This window comes from Seriola aureovittata, chromosome 14 (genome assembly GCF_021018895.1).
Source record: "Seriola aureovittata isolate HTS-2021-v1 ecotype China chromosome 14, ASM2101889v1, whole genome shotgun sequence".
NCBI lineage: Eukaryota > Metazoa > Chordata > Actinopteri > Carangiformes > Carangidae > Seriola > Seriola aureovittata.
In genome coordinates, this window is record NC_079377.1 from 1813576 (window position 1) to 1829446 (window position 15871).

General features: G+C 40.4%; 1 protein-coding gene across 3 annotated transcripts in view; it reads right to left on the reverse strand.

The window, feature by feature from the left end:
• Nucleotides 1-15871, reverse strand: part of piezo1 (piezo-type mechanosensitive ion channel component 1) — a 97739-nt gene that overhangs the window by 25026 nt on the left and 56842 nt on the right. For 2 of the 3 annotated variants that reach the window (XM_056395669.1, XM_056395668.1), the window contains exons 10-25: nt 15127-15230; nt 14891-14970; nt 14514-14694; nt 13443-13545; nt 12113-12294; nt 11753-11901; nt 11322-11480; nt 9780-9889; nt 8997-9163; nt 7486-7662; nt 5732-5857; nt 5205-5405; nt 4774-4978; nt 3866-3970; nt 2262-2418; nt 563-806 (exon numbers count right to left, since the gene is read on the reverse strand). In XM_056395669.1, the coding sequence (XP_056251644.1) occupies nt 563-806; nt 2262-2418; nt 3866-3970; nt 4774-4978; nt 5205-5405; nt 5732-5857; nt 7486-7662; nt 8997-9163; nt 9780-9889; nt 11322-11480; nt 11753-11901; nt 12113-12294; nt 13443-13545; nt 14514-14694; nt 14891-14970; nt 15127-15230 (2450 nt within the window). The remainder of the gene's footprint in view (nt 1-562; nt 807-2261; nt 2419-3865; nt 3971-4773; nt 4979-5204; nt 5406-5731; nt 5858-7485; nt 7663-8996; nt 9164-9779; nt 9890-11321; nt 11481-11752; nt 11902-12112; nt 12295-13442; nt 13546-14513; nt 14695-14890; nt 14971-15126; nt 15231-15871) is intronic. The other variant, XM_056395670.1, reaches the window with a different exon arrangement.

Here is a 15871-nt window from a genome sequence, read left to right on the forward strand (position 1 = left end):
TCTGAGCTGCTGGAATCTGAACTAGTGGGAGGGCGGAGAGAGACTTTAAGACTAAACTAGAGAGGAGGGAGTTACAGTCTTGAGAAAATGAACGCATGAATGACTTTTTCCAGGTCAGGTTGTGAGATTATGGTTTGATAAGACACTAAAAACCAAGATTCTACATTAACTGAATGATGTCAACATTGCATGATGGCTGTTTCACTCTATTCTGAGATTTAAAATGGTCAAATCTGTGTCATTTCACCGGCTCGTTGCACAAAATAATCAGAATTGACATGGTGTTACTAATCGATACCATAACTGTGGAGAAGTGTGGTTTATTAGAATGTCTTACCTACAACATTCAGCATCAGTAAAGCTGTTTTCTCTTTGTACTTTCTGCTCACATACTGAGTCTGTTTTTACTCAATTTCATCACCTCCCAGTTTGTGATTTGTTAGAACACATTTTCCAGTAGCTGCCACCATTTGTTAAAATGGAAAATTCTTTCAGTAACATATTTTACTGAGGCAGAGAAGCCTGGACACCAGCACCGTAGCACCATGATATCTATACTTACTGATAACATGTTTTTAGATATAATGACTGCCACATTATAGATGATGAGACAGTCCCACAGGGCCAGCCGGGTCCTGGAGGTTTTGACCAACAGCCGGGTTCCAAACAGCAGGAAAAAGAAGCAGGCCAGCAGGTAGCCCAGTCCAAACACAGAGATCCTGGTGGCTCCAGTGATGAAGACCACCGACAGCACGAACCAGAAGAGGTGACGAAACACCAGAACTTTAGCCATGTCCAGGTAACTCCTGCGGGACGAAGGGAAAGACAGATTTCATGTCTAGATAAGCTTTTACTGTGAGGAGTGAGCAGGAGAGGGAGAGTGGGACCAAGTCAGATTTAAAGTGTGAGTCCAACATTCAGCCATTTAGCTTCAGCATGATGAGCTTCTATTAATAATGAACAGTCTGCATATGTAGCTGTCACTGGGCGAGATACCCAACCCCAAATTATCCCCAATGTATCAACTGTGTGTATGTGTGTAATAGATGCATACTCAAAGTGCTGTGTGAGTGAATGTGTGAATGAATGGGTGAGTGAATGGGTGAATATGACTTGAAGTGTAAAGCACTTTGAATGGTGGATAAGAAAAGAAAAGTGCTACTTTTCACCAGACTGGACTATTGTAACGGTGTGTTCACAGCTCTCAGCTGCAGCTTGTGCAGAGTCCTCACTATAAGAGGAGCACGTCACACCACTCCTCACACCACAAGTCTGGCTTGTCTGTAAAGACCTAAACGGTCTCGGGTACAAACACGTCTCTGATCTATTTGTTCGATATGAAGTATCCAGGCCCCTCGGGTCCTGTGAGACAGGTTCACTCTGTGTTCCCTGAATCAGAACAAAGCCAGGTGAAGCAGCTTTGAGTTTCTCTGCTCCTCACCTGTGGAACAAGCTTCCTGAACACCTGAGATCTGCTCAAACTCAGCGCATTTAAATCATAAAACATCACTGTCTGCTGCAGCTCTCCCATAAATCACATCTTTTAATCTTGTGCATTTGCTTGTCGTTAATGTCTTTTATCACTGCAGCACCCCTTTTAAAATGGTGTCCTACGTTTCCGACCTTATGTAATTAAATATTTTTATATGTATTTATTGAAATGTGCTTTTATTGTTTTAGTGTTTGCTATTTTAAAGTCACCTTAATGTTCTATGGTCATGTACTTCCATGCCTCTGTAAAGCACTTTCAATAAATACATTTGCCTAGTCCATAGTGCAGCACAGACCACCCAGTGAACACGATCTGATATTAGCTCATTTCAAATGTATGTCTATGTCTATGTATGTGTGTCTATGTCTATTGATATGAAATAAGACACTGTGATAAAGAAATGTCAGATGTGTGTGTCTTCATTATATAGTTAAAGCTAGAATTCACAGTGTTTATAAGAGTTCAGTGAATTTAATCATAGGCTGCAGTTAAATATAATTATATCTTCTTTTTCTCTTCATGACTTGGATATATACAACATTTGATGTATGTCACTGCTCAGTGAGATTTACTGTTGAGTGGAATTTGCATGAAGTTTATTGTTGTAACTGTAAAATGTACTACTTACATATCTTAGTGTTCAAGATAGGGAAAAAATCTTATCATAACATTTCTGCTAATTTTGACTGAGTGTGTACGAGATGTACCAGGTACACCTCTCTCTGGCGTCAGTATGACAGTGAGACACACAGGCACATGGTGTGTTTACCTGCAGTTAATGAAGTTGGGTGCAGGGTTAAACAGTCGCCCCTCCATCGGGTTGGGCTCATCTGTGTTCTCTCCTGCCAGAACCATCCAGTCCTCAGTCTGCTCACACTCAAACACCTTCCACTGCTGAGACGCACACATCAGCAGCACAAAGTCCGCTGTGGACACACACACAACACAATACACCATCATCAGCATCATCATCAGCATCAGCATCAGCATCAGCATCATCAGCATCAGCATCAGCATCAGCATCAGCATCATCAGCATCATCAGCATCAGCCTCATCAGCCTCATCAGCATCATCAGCATCAGCATCAGCATCATCATCATCAGCATCAGCATCATCCTCATCAGCATCAGCATCAGCATCATCATCAGCATCAGCATCATCATCAGCATCATCAGCATCATCAGCATCATCCTCATCATCAGCATCAGCATCAGCATCATTATCAGCATCAGCATCAGCATCATCACCATCATCCTCAGCATCAGCATCAACATCAGCATCATCATCATCATCATCATCATCATCCTCATCATCAGCATTAGCATCATCATCATCAGCATCATCATCATCTTTATCTTTATCTTTATCTTCATCTTCATCATCATCAGCATCCCCATCATCATCATCATCATCCTCACCATCATCTTCTCAAGTCTGCTGCCTCACTCTGGTACTCTGGGCTGAGCTCATGTGACACTGACTTAAATAAAGATGAACTGAGCTGCTGAAGGTGCAGAAACATTTCATGTCTGGACTCATTTATCAAACTGGTTTAGACACATGAGGGCGCTGTTTCCTCTTGCTTTGGTCACCCAGCAGCAAATTCACTTTCTGAGAGTGCTTCACTAAAACTAAACAGTTTTGTTTAGTTTGTAGAGGGTCATCAAGAACGGCCAAAAACATGCCTTCCCTGGAAGTCATCTTTTGCTCTCGGTGCCTCAGCAGAGCCAGAAAAATAATTAAGGATCCCTTCCATCCTGGGCACCACCTGTTCAACCTCCTGCCCTCTGGTTGGCTGTACAGGTGCATCAAAAGCTGGACTAACGGACTTAAAAATAGTTTCTTTCCCTGGGCAGCAAGAACTATGAATTCCTTAAATGTGCACACGATACGAGGACTGCCATCATCTGCTGAGCTGTTTTAATATTCACTGTAAATAATAGCTTACTCACTTTTTGTGTCCTTAACTTGTGTTTCTGTTTGCAGTGATCAGGAGTAGCATTCTATATTTTGTTGTATATTTTGTACAATGACAATAAAAGCTTTCTAATCACCAACTACGTTAATGTATTTGTTTTAAAGAAACTTTAGCATAAGAGTTGTAGCTATGACAACAAAATAACAAAAAAAGGCTGGGAAATAGAAATGTGTTACATGTAAACGATCTGCTCATGGCTGACATGTATAATTCAGCTTGATGTACAGCACAGCCATGTCATACTCACTCTACTGCTCTCACTTTCTTTTTCAATCACTTTAAATACTGTTCTCATTCACTGATTCATTTCAATCACTTACACTATGAGCTGAATGAATGAATGAATGAATAGACAGAGACAAAGACACACAGATGCATATTCAGACAAACTGACCTATGAGGTTTTTGGAGTTAGGCACAGTGAAGAAGTCAGGCAGATAGATCCATTTAATGAGAGCCGAGTTCATCAACACTGGAGTGTTCCACCTCCATGGGTAGTCTGCAGGAGACACACAGGAAGTACAGGTAGGTACAGGGAGGTAGGCACAGTATGTAACACTGTTTCAACTCTCATAGTGAACCTTCAGCAGAGTGCTATGTGATGTCAGGTGGAGCATGTCTAAAGTCTGCTTTAAACAACATATATTGTAACTGATATAATTGAACTTTGTGACCATAGTACTGGTTCTGGGTGTCACCTGCCTCCTCTTCCTGTCAGTCCACTGTTCTACCGTTTTTGCTAAATGGAAAATGAAAAATTGAATTTGCAAAAACCAAAATTGGACCGTTTTTTTAATTTGATTTTCTGTTTTTTTGTTCGTTTTTGATTTTATTCTGGTTTTAAAACAAATAACAGATTTACATTTATTTTGTTTTTAAATTACAAATGAATTATAGATTATCTGATGATACTCAGACCAGACTGGACTGAAGAGCACAGTACACTGACTTTAAGCTTGATATCAGGCTGCTATCAGCAGCACTGTAAAACTGCTCTGCCTCTCAGAAAGGCATGAGAGACATCATCTGTGAGAAAATACAATGAGAACCAAAAGCTGTTGTGTCAGAGATTTAAGTGTGACATCACTTCAGCTCCACAAACTTTCCAAAAGTGGGATTTTTGCATGGTGACTGTTCGGGATGCCATTATATTTGACATAAACTGAGAACATTACGTTCATAAACAACATAGGTGCTATTCCCTAATGGAGGGTACAGGTGCTCTACCTATGCAACTACAGTAGCAAATGTTTCTGTGGTTGTGTATCATATTGTTGCACTTAACTTCATATCAGGACTCACCTATACAGAGAGCAGGAGGTATACCCACACACAGTAAGTACTGGTAGATCATGAAGATGGACAGGAAGAGACAATATTTGGGCCAGATCCGGGCGATAGCTGCCCGCCGGCGCTTCACCAAGATGGCTACCAACCAACAGCCATGGATTATCACCAAGAAGTTCATTCGCTGGCCAATCACATTCACCGTCATCAGGAAACAAATCTTTATACAAATCGAAAAGAAACGTCATTTTATAACTTTTTTGCAGCCAAAACCATTTCTGCTCTGGAACAGTCTACTAGAGAAACTCAACATAAACTTTGCATCATCTTTTCAATAATATCTAAAAGATATTGCAATAAAAAAAAACTCTGTTTACAACAGCTCTATTTTTAAACATTGCTCCAAAAAGCCCTGGTTCAACAGGTAAGTGATGTTTCAGAGTTACCTCTAATCCAAACTTGTAGAAAGCATAGTTGAGCAGGTACTTGAAGCAGGGTATGAGGCCCTGGTCCAGAGAGTCCCTGGTGGCGGCGGGGAACAGAGCGGGGATGGTGGGGGGAGAGCGTTGGAGCTGACGGTAGTGGTGAGCCTGGTGACGATACACCGTCGCCTCAAACACCAACAACATCAGCACTATTAAATGGTTCTGCAAAAAAAAACCAATCAGGAGCCAAAGCATGTTAACGGATCAGCAGACTCAACATACAGAGGAAAAGTAAACTTTTAAAGCTTGGATGTAGTCATGCGGACGGTTTTTATTTTACTTATCCCAGGGTTTGGAAGTTTCTCCCTTCACCCCAATACAACTACATTCAAATTCAACAGCAACATGTTTCCTCAGACCCAATGGGAAGGAGGCAGATATCTCACTAACTATCGGAATTGAGAGATGCTACTGGCGAGGATGCGACACATCCAGTCATCATTTACATTGTTCAACCAAATAGGAAACAAAGTGTACGTTGAATATACCTTGCTGTATCCCAGTACTGTGGCATCTTTCCTGATGCCAAACCAGTTGGCTGGATCCACTGGCTCCTTATACAGAGACGAGTTCATCATCTCCTCCGGTAACAGGTTGGTTTTATTTGTGAATGGCTGTTAAGAAAAGAGGAAAGATACAGATTCATGGACAAATCAACATCTTATCACTCTATCTCCCAATGGAGGTCAAGTTACTCTATAACAACACCAGCTGTCTTAGCTGATTCATCCATCCATCCATCCACCCATCCATTCATTCATCATCCATCCCTCCATCAATTATCCATCCATCAAATCACCCATTCATCCCCCTTCTATCCATTATCCATTCATACATCTATCTATTATCCATTCATCTATCTATCAATCCATCCATTCGAAACTCTGCCCATTAGCATTGTTAAAGCATAATTTGTTCATATAAGACTAACTTGCAGTGACTTTAAATTCAAACTGGGAATCCAGCCATAGAGCGCCATTGTTTCCAAAAACTATCAAAAACATTAATGAGATTGATTGAACTGCTGTGTACACTCACTAGTTTATTTTGATCAAATGTGGCTTAATCCACTGCTGAAAACAGGTCTCAAATAAAAGCAGTATTTCCTCCTGTGATGTTATGATTTCCTCCAGATCTGTTACTGAGCGCCACATTAAATTTTCCACTTTTAGGTGAAATGTTCCTCTAAGAAAGTGTGCAGAGAGTAAACACTGGCTCAGCATGAGCATGGAAAAACTCAGTCTGCTGCCTCGTAAACAAGCTCAACTGCAGACACGGAGGTTAGATTCATCTCTACAACAATACAAGAGTTAGCAAACCTTCCCAGCTGGCATGTGTGTGCGTTTAACAGCTATTAGTTTTACTGAAGGAGACAAACTCGTAAAAGTGCCAGAGCATTGCTCTAATAAAGCTTCTGTCTTTGATGTGGTATGTTTGTGAGAGACTCCTGTTCCTGATCTTCACCCTATACATAAGAACAATTTCACAGACTGACTCCCTCTATTCTTCTTCTCTTCTTCAACTTCTTAAGATTTGACATAAAAATATATGGTGTGTTTAAATAATATGCTGTAGTGGTATTGATTTGTATTAACCAACAGTGTATAAAGTATTTCAAATTAGTGGCACCTTGACTACAACAGGAAAATATGTGTGTCATTCATAATGAATGCTTTTAGCTTTTATGCTCTGAGCCAGTGGAACAATCTGACCTGAGAGCAGCTTTAAATGTAAACTCGAAATGTTCCTCTTCAGCCTGGCTTTTCTTAAATAATTAGTCACTTTATTCTATTCACTTATTTTATCCTGATTATTTTGTAAATTGTATTTTATTCTATTTCATCTGTTCTTTTCTTGTTAATTTTCTTATTTGTTTGTTTATTAATTGCAGCTTTTTAAATGTATTTTATTGTATCTCACTGTCAGATTTCTTATTTGATTTGTCCTTTTCTTTTCATCTGTGAAGCTCTTGAACTGCACTGACCTGTATGAAAAGTGCTGTACAAATAAAGTTTGATTGATTGATTGAATAAAGTATTTCTACTGTGTGATGCTGCCAGACAGAAAATGGGTTAGAGGAAGACCAGCTAACCAGGAACCACACCTGACAGTACAACAGCCCAGGTGATGAGGTTGTGGGCTGCTGCTCTTATCCTGGTGTCCTCCAGGACTGTGTGTTGGTATTAATGACTAACTGAATAAAACAGATAGTGTTGATGGTGTGTTATGATATGTGTCTTACCAGGCTACAGTTACTGGAGTACTCGACAGGGTTGACAACACTGAGCTGGTACAGCATCTTACACACGATGATGACACACACCCAGACTGTAGACAGACAGGAAGCCATGGGCCTGAAGCGACCATAGGGCATCGCCAGAGACCACAAGATCACCAGGACCAGGTTCATCACAGACGGCTGTAGACAAAGAAGAGAAGGGACAACATTTAGATCATAGTGCAAATACGAACATGTAGAAGATCTTTATGTCGGTTATCTTATACAGTATGTGCAGACCATGTATCTCTCAGACTAATATCAAGTGTTCGAAAAGTGTTCTAAAATAGTGGCCCATTCATCCATCCATCCATCCATCCATTCGTCCATCCATCCATCTATCCATCTATCCATCCATCCATCCATCCATCCATCCATCCATTTTTGGCATTTATTCCTATGAAAGCCAAAGAAGTTCTTCAGGTTTCTACTTGTGTTTTGGGCCTGTAGCTCATACTGGGGGCGGCCCCCTCAGCAGTTGTGTTGTTAATGTTCCGTCAAGTGCAGCAGCCCTACATAAATCACTTCTCTTTACTGGTCAGTCCACTACTGACATGCTGTATTTTCAGCGCAGCAGCAGATTACTGCATATTTCAGGGAAAAGAAAAAAGAAAAAAAATTTGAAAAGTGGATACAAATGCTTAACTTGGCACAAATCCTCCTTGGGTATTACTCTTTTGATGAAGCAAATTCAAGATGTCCGCCATTTCTGGCAAGGAAATTTTATGTTTTGCGAGTACATCCACTATTTTCTCATATGAATAATCCTTGTGTTAAATCCAACATTTTAACAAAGTAGAAATTTAATACACTGCAAAATGAAATGAAAGTATATTTCAGCAAAAATATTACTTACAAAAAATATTACTCACAAAAAAGCTTGCTAACTAGCCCAGCGCTACCGAGTTAGCCTAGTGAGCTAATGTTAAGACAAGTGAACAAGTAGACTGTCGACTCTTCCAGAACTTTTGGTTCATCATTCATAATAAGTGGTTTACAAATACATTGTGTTTTATGCAGAATTACATATTAGACACTGCACAAATAAAGCTCTGAGGAAATGTGAGAGTTTCGAATTTGACATCCTCATAGTCTAAAACAGGATTACGTTACAAAATCATTTCAATCTTTCCCGTGGGTAAAGCTCTGTGGTAAAATATGTTTTCTATGCCAAAAATGGCAGCCATCTTGAAATTTCAAGGGGCTATTGGGATTTTCCAGAGGGATAAACATACCAATTTTGGTGCTTGTATCCACATTTAAAAGATTATTGCAGCTATTTGCTGTAGTATTTACTTTGTTCACATTCTACCTCTGCAGCAACAATCAAACCTTGAAGTGATGAGGACAGTCTCACTTAACATGACAATCAGTAAAGTCACTCACTTTGAGTATAATTACATACCATAATTGTGGCACAATTGACTGAAAGGTATCTAATTTACACACACAACACCCACTCCCACTGCTTTTACCTCTTCCAGTGCAACCCAGACAGAGAACAGGGCCACCATCTTGAGGATGTGGAGCTCCAGAATCATCCAGAGAAACACTTGAACTTTGGTGAGAATGTCAGAGAATCGTCTGGACAGAACCAGTAACCTGTCCATCACCAGACCCCACTTACTGGGCATCAACTCCACTGAACAAAGGAAGAGAGAGACAATGAACAAAGACAGTGAGAGGATTAGACAGGAGTAGACAGGAAGCAACAGAGAAGCAGAAATCAGCTCAGATCAGTCCTTTAAGGAACGTTTGTGATCTTGAGTGCACTGACATAAAAAGATTCAAGGTCACTAACAGTCAAATGAATAGAAAACTCATGTCAGCAAGTTCTTAGAAGAAGCTTTTATTATTATCTATATTTTGCCTTCCCCACCAAAGCTTTATATTATCAGAGAATAACTGGGAGTCTGACAGGGGAACTGGGGGCTGTAGATACAATATAGAAAGTAGATGGGTAAGATTTGAAGGGCTGTCTGTTGTATTGTTCAGTTCATGCATAATCATAATACAGGAGGAAGTGACAAACTTTTACTTCAATACAGTTGTTGACTGTTCTGATGACGAGCTGAATGCAAACCTGCTAAATTAAGCATGATCATTTTCCCACTTTGATTTGTGTCAGTAAATAGTTTGTAATCATAAACAACATGAAATGATTTACTGTGATTTGTGCGTCAATACGCAACAAATTAACTGTGAAATGTGTCTTTAATATAAACTGCCAATGTTGTTTTTTTGTTGTTTTTTTTTACCTTCATCTTCAGATTCCTCATCCATGTTAGTCACCAGGTCTTCCTCCTCTTCAAAGTCCCCGCCCACATTACCAGAGCCAATCTGCGCAGTTCTCTCGCTGTTCTTCTTCCTGGAGGCAGATTGTGTGGTTATACTTCACGATGGAAAATAATTCCAGACTAACACATCACTCATGAAAGAAAAAAAAATATTTATGTCCTTTAAAAGAGACCGGACCATCCTATTCAATTTCTGCTTTTTGATTCATGATGGGGTACTTAGAGTGAACTTTAAGTGAAACAAATCTGTGCAAATGTACAACATTTAAAGTTAAATGGATGAAACTTACATGACCTCTGTCTGCCAAACTGATTTCACAAGCATTAGGTAATTATTGCCTTAGATAAGATGAAAAATTCAGTTTACTTCTGTCAACTAATAGAATGGGAAATAGCTTGACATACTGTATGTTAGTAGCGAAACATCAGAAGGTATTTGTAGGAGTTTTAAACTGTTTTTTAAATAACTTGGAGATAGTGTGATTGATCTGCAGCAGCAGCATCATCAGCTGCTTCTTGTCTTCGCTTTCAATAGATGGAGTTATTATTATCTTCACCCTGTTTTCTTTAAAGACACAATTAAACAAAAACTAGGTCAAAACCTAGTATATGGCTGGATCACATATACCTATTCTCTCCTCCTCTCTGTGCTCTCATATACAGTATTTTAATGCAGCGAAATTCACAATAAAGCTGTTCTCATGTTTTTCTGTTCCTGTTGTCTAGGAGGCTGCAAGTTAACCAGCAGTCACTTCCAAGCTGCTGCTAAAATCCTGATTTTATAACCACAACGTCATCTGACAACATCACCGAACACATCAGTTAAAGACACTGACCGAGCTGGGATTTCAGATGGATTCACTGTAACATCACTACATGAGAGAAAGTTAGAAGAGACACAATATCTTTCTTTTCTTTCTTTGGGATCCACGACAGTTTTCATCTAGCCGACTGTTTTCCTCCAAAAGTGACTGGGGCCTTTATTTGCCTCAACTGCAGAAGTCAACAGAGTTTTATTAGAGGCAGGTCTTTGTTTCTAACTCCCTGTGTTTGATATAGGTGCCTTGTTTTAAGTCGTTCCTAATCCTAACCTGTAATCGTTTCAAATTAAAAGCCCTCTGGCGTTTCAGTGGATTGAAACCCTTTATTTATTATTGGGGCTTTTCTTGCTGTGCTGCAGGAAGTGTAATGTGTCATTTCTAGTTTCTGGCGTTTCTGTTATTTACATGCCATTCAGATCTGCCAGTGTCTTTATGTGATGTGATTTAGATATGGCTCTGTTTAAGTTAGCCACTAGAGGTCACTGCAGTATGTGGAATGTATGTGTTACAGTTAAGAAGGGACTTCAGTTCCTTATATGTTCGAAGTTAAGCTAAGTCACGGCAGCTTAAGTGGGTGAGTAAGTCAACTTCTAGACACTTCATTCCTCTCTCCTGCAATATAAAACAAACAACTTTTTCATTTGACATGAGTAGTAGTAGTGTGTACTGTATGTCGTGTTACCTGTGTATAGGTGTGACGTGTTCCAGGTTAGTGATTCTCATGAAGGGTTTGTGGAAGTAGTGCAGTTGCAGAATACAGGCCAGCAGGAAGAAGCCAGGGATCAGAATACTGGTGAAGAGTTCAGACAGAGCAAATGTCTCCAGACCAATGGCTGCCAGCCTGAGGACGACAGGGTGCACCGTCATTATTTCAGTTATATACCGCTTCTAACACCTAAATTAACATGTTTAATTACCACATGGAAAATCTGGACCCAGGTGAAGAAACAGGATTAGTAAGGACCCAGCAGTTCATTTCAGCACATGTTTTGCGCTGTGTAGACTATGAGCACAGCTCAAAGAGGTAATGTGTGAATATAAAAGAAGTTTCAATTTCGTATAGAAATGAGTAAGAAGCCGGACAATCTCAATCTCAATTAAAAAGAAACGTACTGTTCCTCTGTGAAACCAGTGAAATTCCTCCAGTACTGAGGGAAGTCTTCAAACTGGTAGGTATAGATGGAGATGAGCACCAGCATGGTGTAGGCCACAACAAGCCACCAGAAAAGCTTCAACAGACGCCTCCATAGAGAATAGTACACCTGGAAAAAAATAAGCAAGCGTTAGTCAATTCACTGTTCCTCAACTGTTGTAGCTATTTGCAGATATACTGTATGTTGCCTGGAAACTAAATTGTCACAACATAACTTTTTGTCACAAAGCACGTAAGAAAAAAAAAAGGGGAAATACTTTGAACTCTGATCACTGGGGGTCTGAGAACCTGAATCCAGTGATCTGTGGGCCTGTTCCTACCTGATAGAGACAGAGGCAGAGCAGGAACAGCAGCATGTAGATGATCTTGTATCCAACAAGTTTTCCAGCAAAGGAGACCATGATGAACATCCCTCCACACACGTAAATCCAGTATTTGGCGTAACAGCTCATCACCATGCCTCCCAGAACCTTCAGCACTGACTCATTACCAGCCGCCTCTGCTGTCAAGGGCAACAGGTTAGAGAGGGAGGAGTGGATGAGGGGTTAGAGCTCAGAAAGAAATGTACAAGAAAATACTGTACATGCAGGAAAAACACCTGCATGGTTCAATAGATTGAGAAGGTTAATTATCTGGGAGGATAATGACAGGACATGGTCTGAGGAGGCTTTTTGATTTTTATAATTATAAAATTCAAAAGCACAGTGTCCAGAAACAGTGTTTGGATAGTCAGGAAGAACATGCCATCAATAGTTTTCATTAATATTTCTTTGATAGAAAGTTGTTCCAAGAAAACTGTGTTCTGTGGATTATCCAATGCAAATGCAAACTTTTAAAGGAGCTATTTGTAAGGTTTCTCCAAGCATTAACCTCCGAAGCTGAAACATGAGGCCAGAACTGAAGTGATAAAAGCTGCAGTTCCTCTATTGACCACTAGAGTCTGGCTCCAACAGTGAGTCAGTCCCCATAGACTCCCATGTTAAAATGTCCAACTTTACAGCAGAAATAAACATGTTTACAGCCTGGTACAAAAACAGCTTTGGTCTCTAGAGCTAATTTCCTCCTTCATGACACCTGTTTATATAACTCACCTGTTTATATTTTATTAGGCTTAAAGTTATGTAGAATTGAGGGCGTGGCCTCTTTGAGTGACAGGTGGGGTATTGTATGCTTGTCACAAACTGGCATGTACCTAATTCTCAGCTCCACACAGTGTCTCTTTGTCCATTTTTGGATTAGCTGGGAGTTAGGGGCGGAGTCAGACACTGCCAAGATGGCGATGGTGGGGCAGCTCACTCTGAGCTTCAGAAACCTGTGGGTGACGTCACAGAGGCTACGACCATCTTTATGTACAGTCTATGGTTAATCTATGTAACAATTGGAAAACTTACAAATAGCTCCTTTATTCCCATCAGAAACTCATCTTGATATGATGGAGAAGATCCAATTTTATTATCCTTTCATTGTATTCACTGTACACAGACTGTAAGAGGGCGGAAGTTGTGCACACAAGGGTCAGGGACTATAGTTAAGGGTCTCTGCCCCAGCCCCTGCCTGTTCTCTAAACCACGTGTGTGTGTCTGTGTGTGTGTGTGTGTGTGTGTGTGTGTGTGTGTGTGTGTGTGTGTGTGTGTGTAAAAGCTGTCTGACCTGTAGTGACTTCCTGTAGTGGTGTGGCCATTTTCCTCTTCCTGCTGAAGTTCTCCTTCACTGACTGACGCACCAACAGCCAGAAAGTTAAAGTAAACAGAAGCTGGAGAGAGAGAGAGAGAGAGAGAGAGAGAGAGAGAGGTAATAAAAAGACAGAGAGGTGGAAAAACCCGCAGAAAAAAAAAACACGGTGAGTGAGAATTCAGTTCACTGGGTTTTTAAAAAGCTGAGGAAAACTGTTTCTAACCAGCAAAATGATCTGTTCATTTACTCCGTTCAAACCAGCATGTTTATTAAACTTACTGCAAATTACCAATAGAGGGGATGAGACTTTGAATTGGAGCCCAGTCACAGGTCTTTATTCAAATGAACTGCCACAATATAAAACCTGACATGTTTTGTGTTCGTATGGAAAAGAGTAGAGTCTAGAAGAGCTTTCTGCTGCTGAACTTATAAACGTATAAATATAACTAAAAATAACTAGAACTTAGGGTCTGCTTCTAACATCTTAAATCTATCATTATATTAAGTCATCATCCTGTTTCTTATTGATCAATTTAATCATTTTAGGCTGATTTATCTTATTTTTACTGACCCTCACTGTCGCACTTTCCATCCCTCCAATGTTGTAATGTAAAACCTTTAAACTGTTTTTAAATCTGTTGGTTTTGTTTTTTTTTTATCATTCCTTTTTATTGTTGGTCCACAGTTTTATCTTGTCTCGTACAGAACTTTGTGACTGTGTTTTGAAAGGTGCTATATAAATAAAGCTTATTGTTATTGAGTTTGGCTGTGATACTGCATGTAATCTGGCACAGCCAGGAATTGACCTCATGATATTTTGTCAACAAGACAGATGCTGTTCCAAGCGAGCTCGTGCCTCATGGTGCTGTGTGGAGCGATGAGCTCTACTAGATCTGCTTTATATCACACACACTCCGGCTTCCAACAGCCACTTTCCAAAGCCATGAGTCAATGATGAAGGCTTATATTGAATGATAAATGTCATAAAAGGCTGCAGATTTTAATATAGTCATCATGAAATACCTGGTGTCTGTGCTCTCATCTTACCATAGCTCCCAGCCTTAGACAGGGATACTGAGCTCGGTCCAGTCCCAGCTGTCTGAGGCTCATGGTTCCCACTGTAGTGGGCAGTTCAGGCTGAAGCTCCATGGCCCAGACGTACTGCAGACAGCACAGAGCCAGGCCATAGAGCAGGATGAACGGGGAGCACAGCGTGGCTGCGTGCCGTCTGCAAACACAGACATCACACACATCAGTGTGGGTTCAGTCACAATGTCACCTGGGAAAAATCTACACAACACAACTGACACAGATGATATCTGTAGGAATGAATGAAGACATTACAGAGCAACAGTCACATTTAAAGACAATCAGCTGATCAGATTCTTCATTTGTGGTGTCGCAGCTGCAGGTGTTGACTGTACCTGGCGCGCAGGATCCAGATGAGACAAGCCCACAGCAGCAACACAAAGGTCAGCCAGCTGTGGTATGTGATGCTCCAAACCTGAACAACATGGAAAAGGCACATAAGAACAGGAACTCCCATAACCCACTAATTTAAGCTCAGCTGTCTTAATTGAGCAGATATGAAACAGCAGACTTTAATATATTGGTCCTGTGTCATTTTATAATGATATAAAATCATGGCTCTAATAGTTACCATCATGGCGATGAGAGCACAGACGTAGCTCTGCTGCATGACCACCTTTCCCAACATGAAGAACGGGCTTTCAGTCTTCTGGCCTCTGGGAGCGCCGCTAACTCCTGCCAAACACAAACAGTCATCTCAGCGAACAGAACATGACAGAGATTAACATCAAACCAGCTGAGGACGATGAACTGGAAATATAATGTTGTCTATATCATCATATATGACAAGTTACCTTAAAAGGATGATTCCTGTTTATTGCAGATTGGCCCTTATTTTCTACAGTTGTGGCATCATTTCTATCAGTTCTGTTGTCATTATACAGTTTAATAATAATAGCTGAGATTTGGGAATATGATATCACAATCAATAAATCAACGGGACGGAGAGTTGAGATGCACGGCACAGACAGCTTTCTTTATTACCTCTAGATAGTGCTGCTGGGATGGGAGGGTCTGATATTCTACCTGGTTATTTGATTTGTATACCCCAAGGTTGTCAGTGTTTGCTCACTTGTTTTATCTCTTATCCCTTCCCTTTGTGGTTTATTGTTGTTACATCATTGAATCAAAGCAATATGTCCATTCGAGGACCTGCAGAATGACTCACGCCTATGCTATCTATCTATCAGGCTATGCTAGCTATCAGGAGCAGGATTGTTACCGATGTACTGTCATGGTCTTTCATTATGTTTGGATTTTTGGTTAATTTCCTGTTTTGAAATTACTTCCCCCGTCTTCATCCTGTTTCTCTCCTT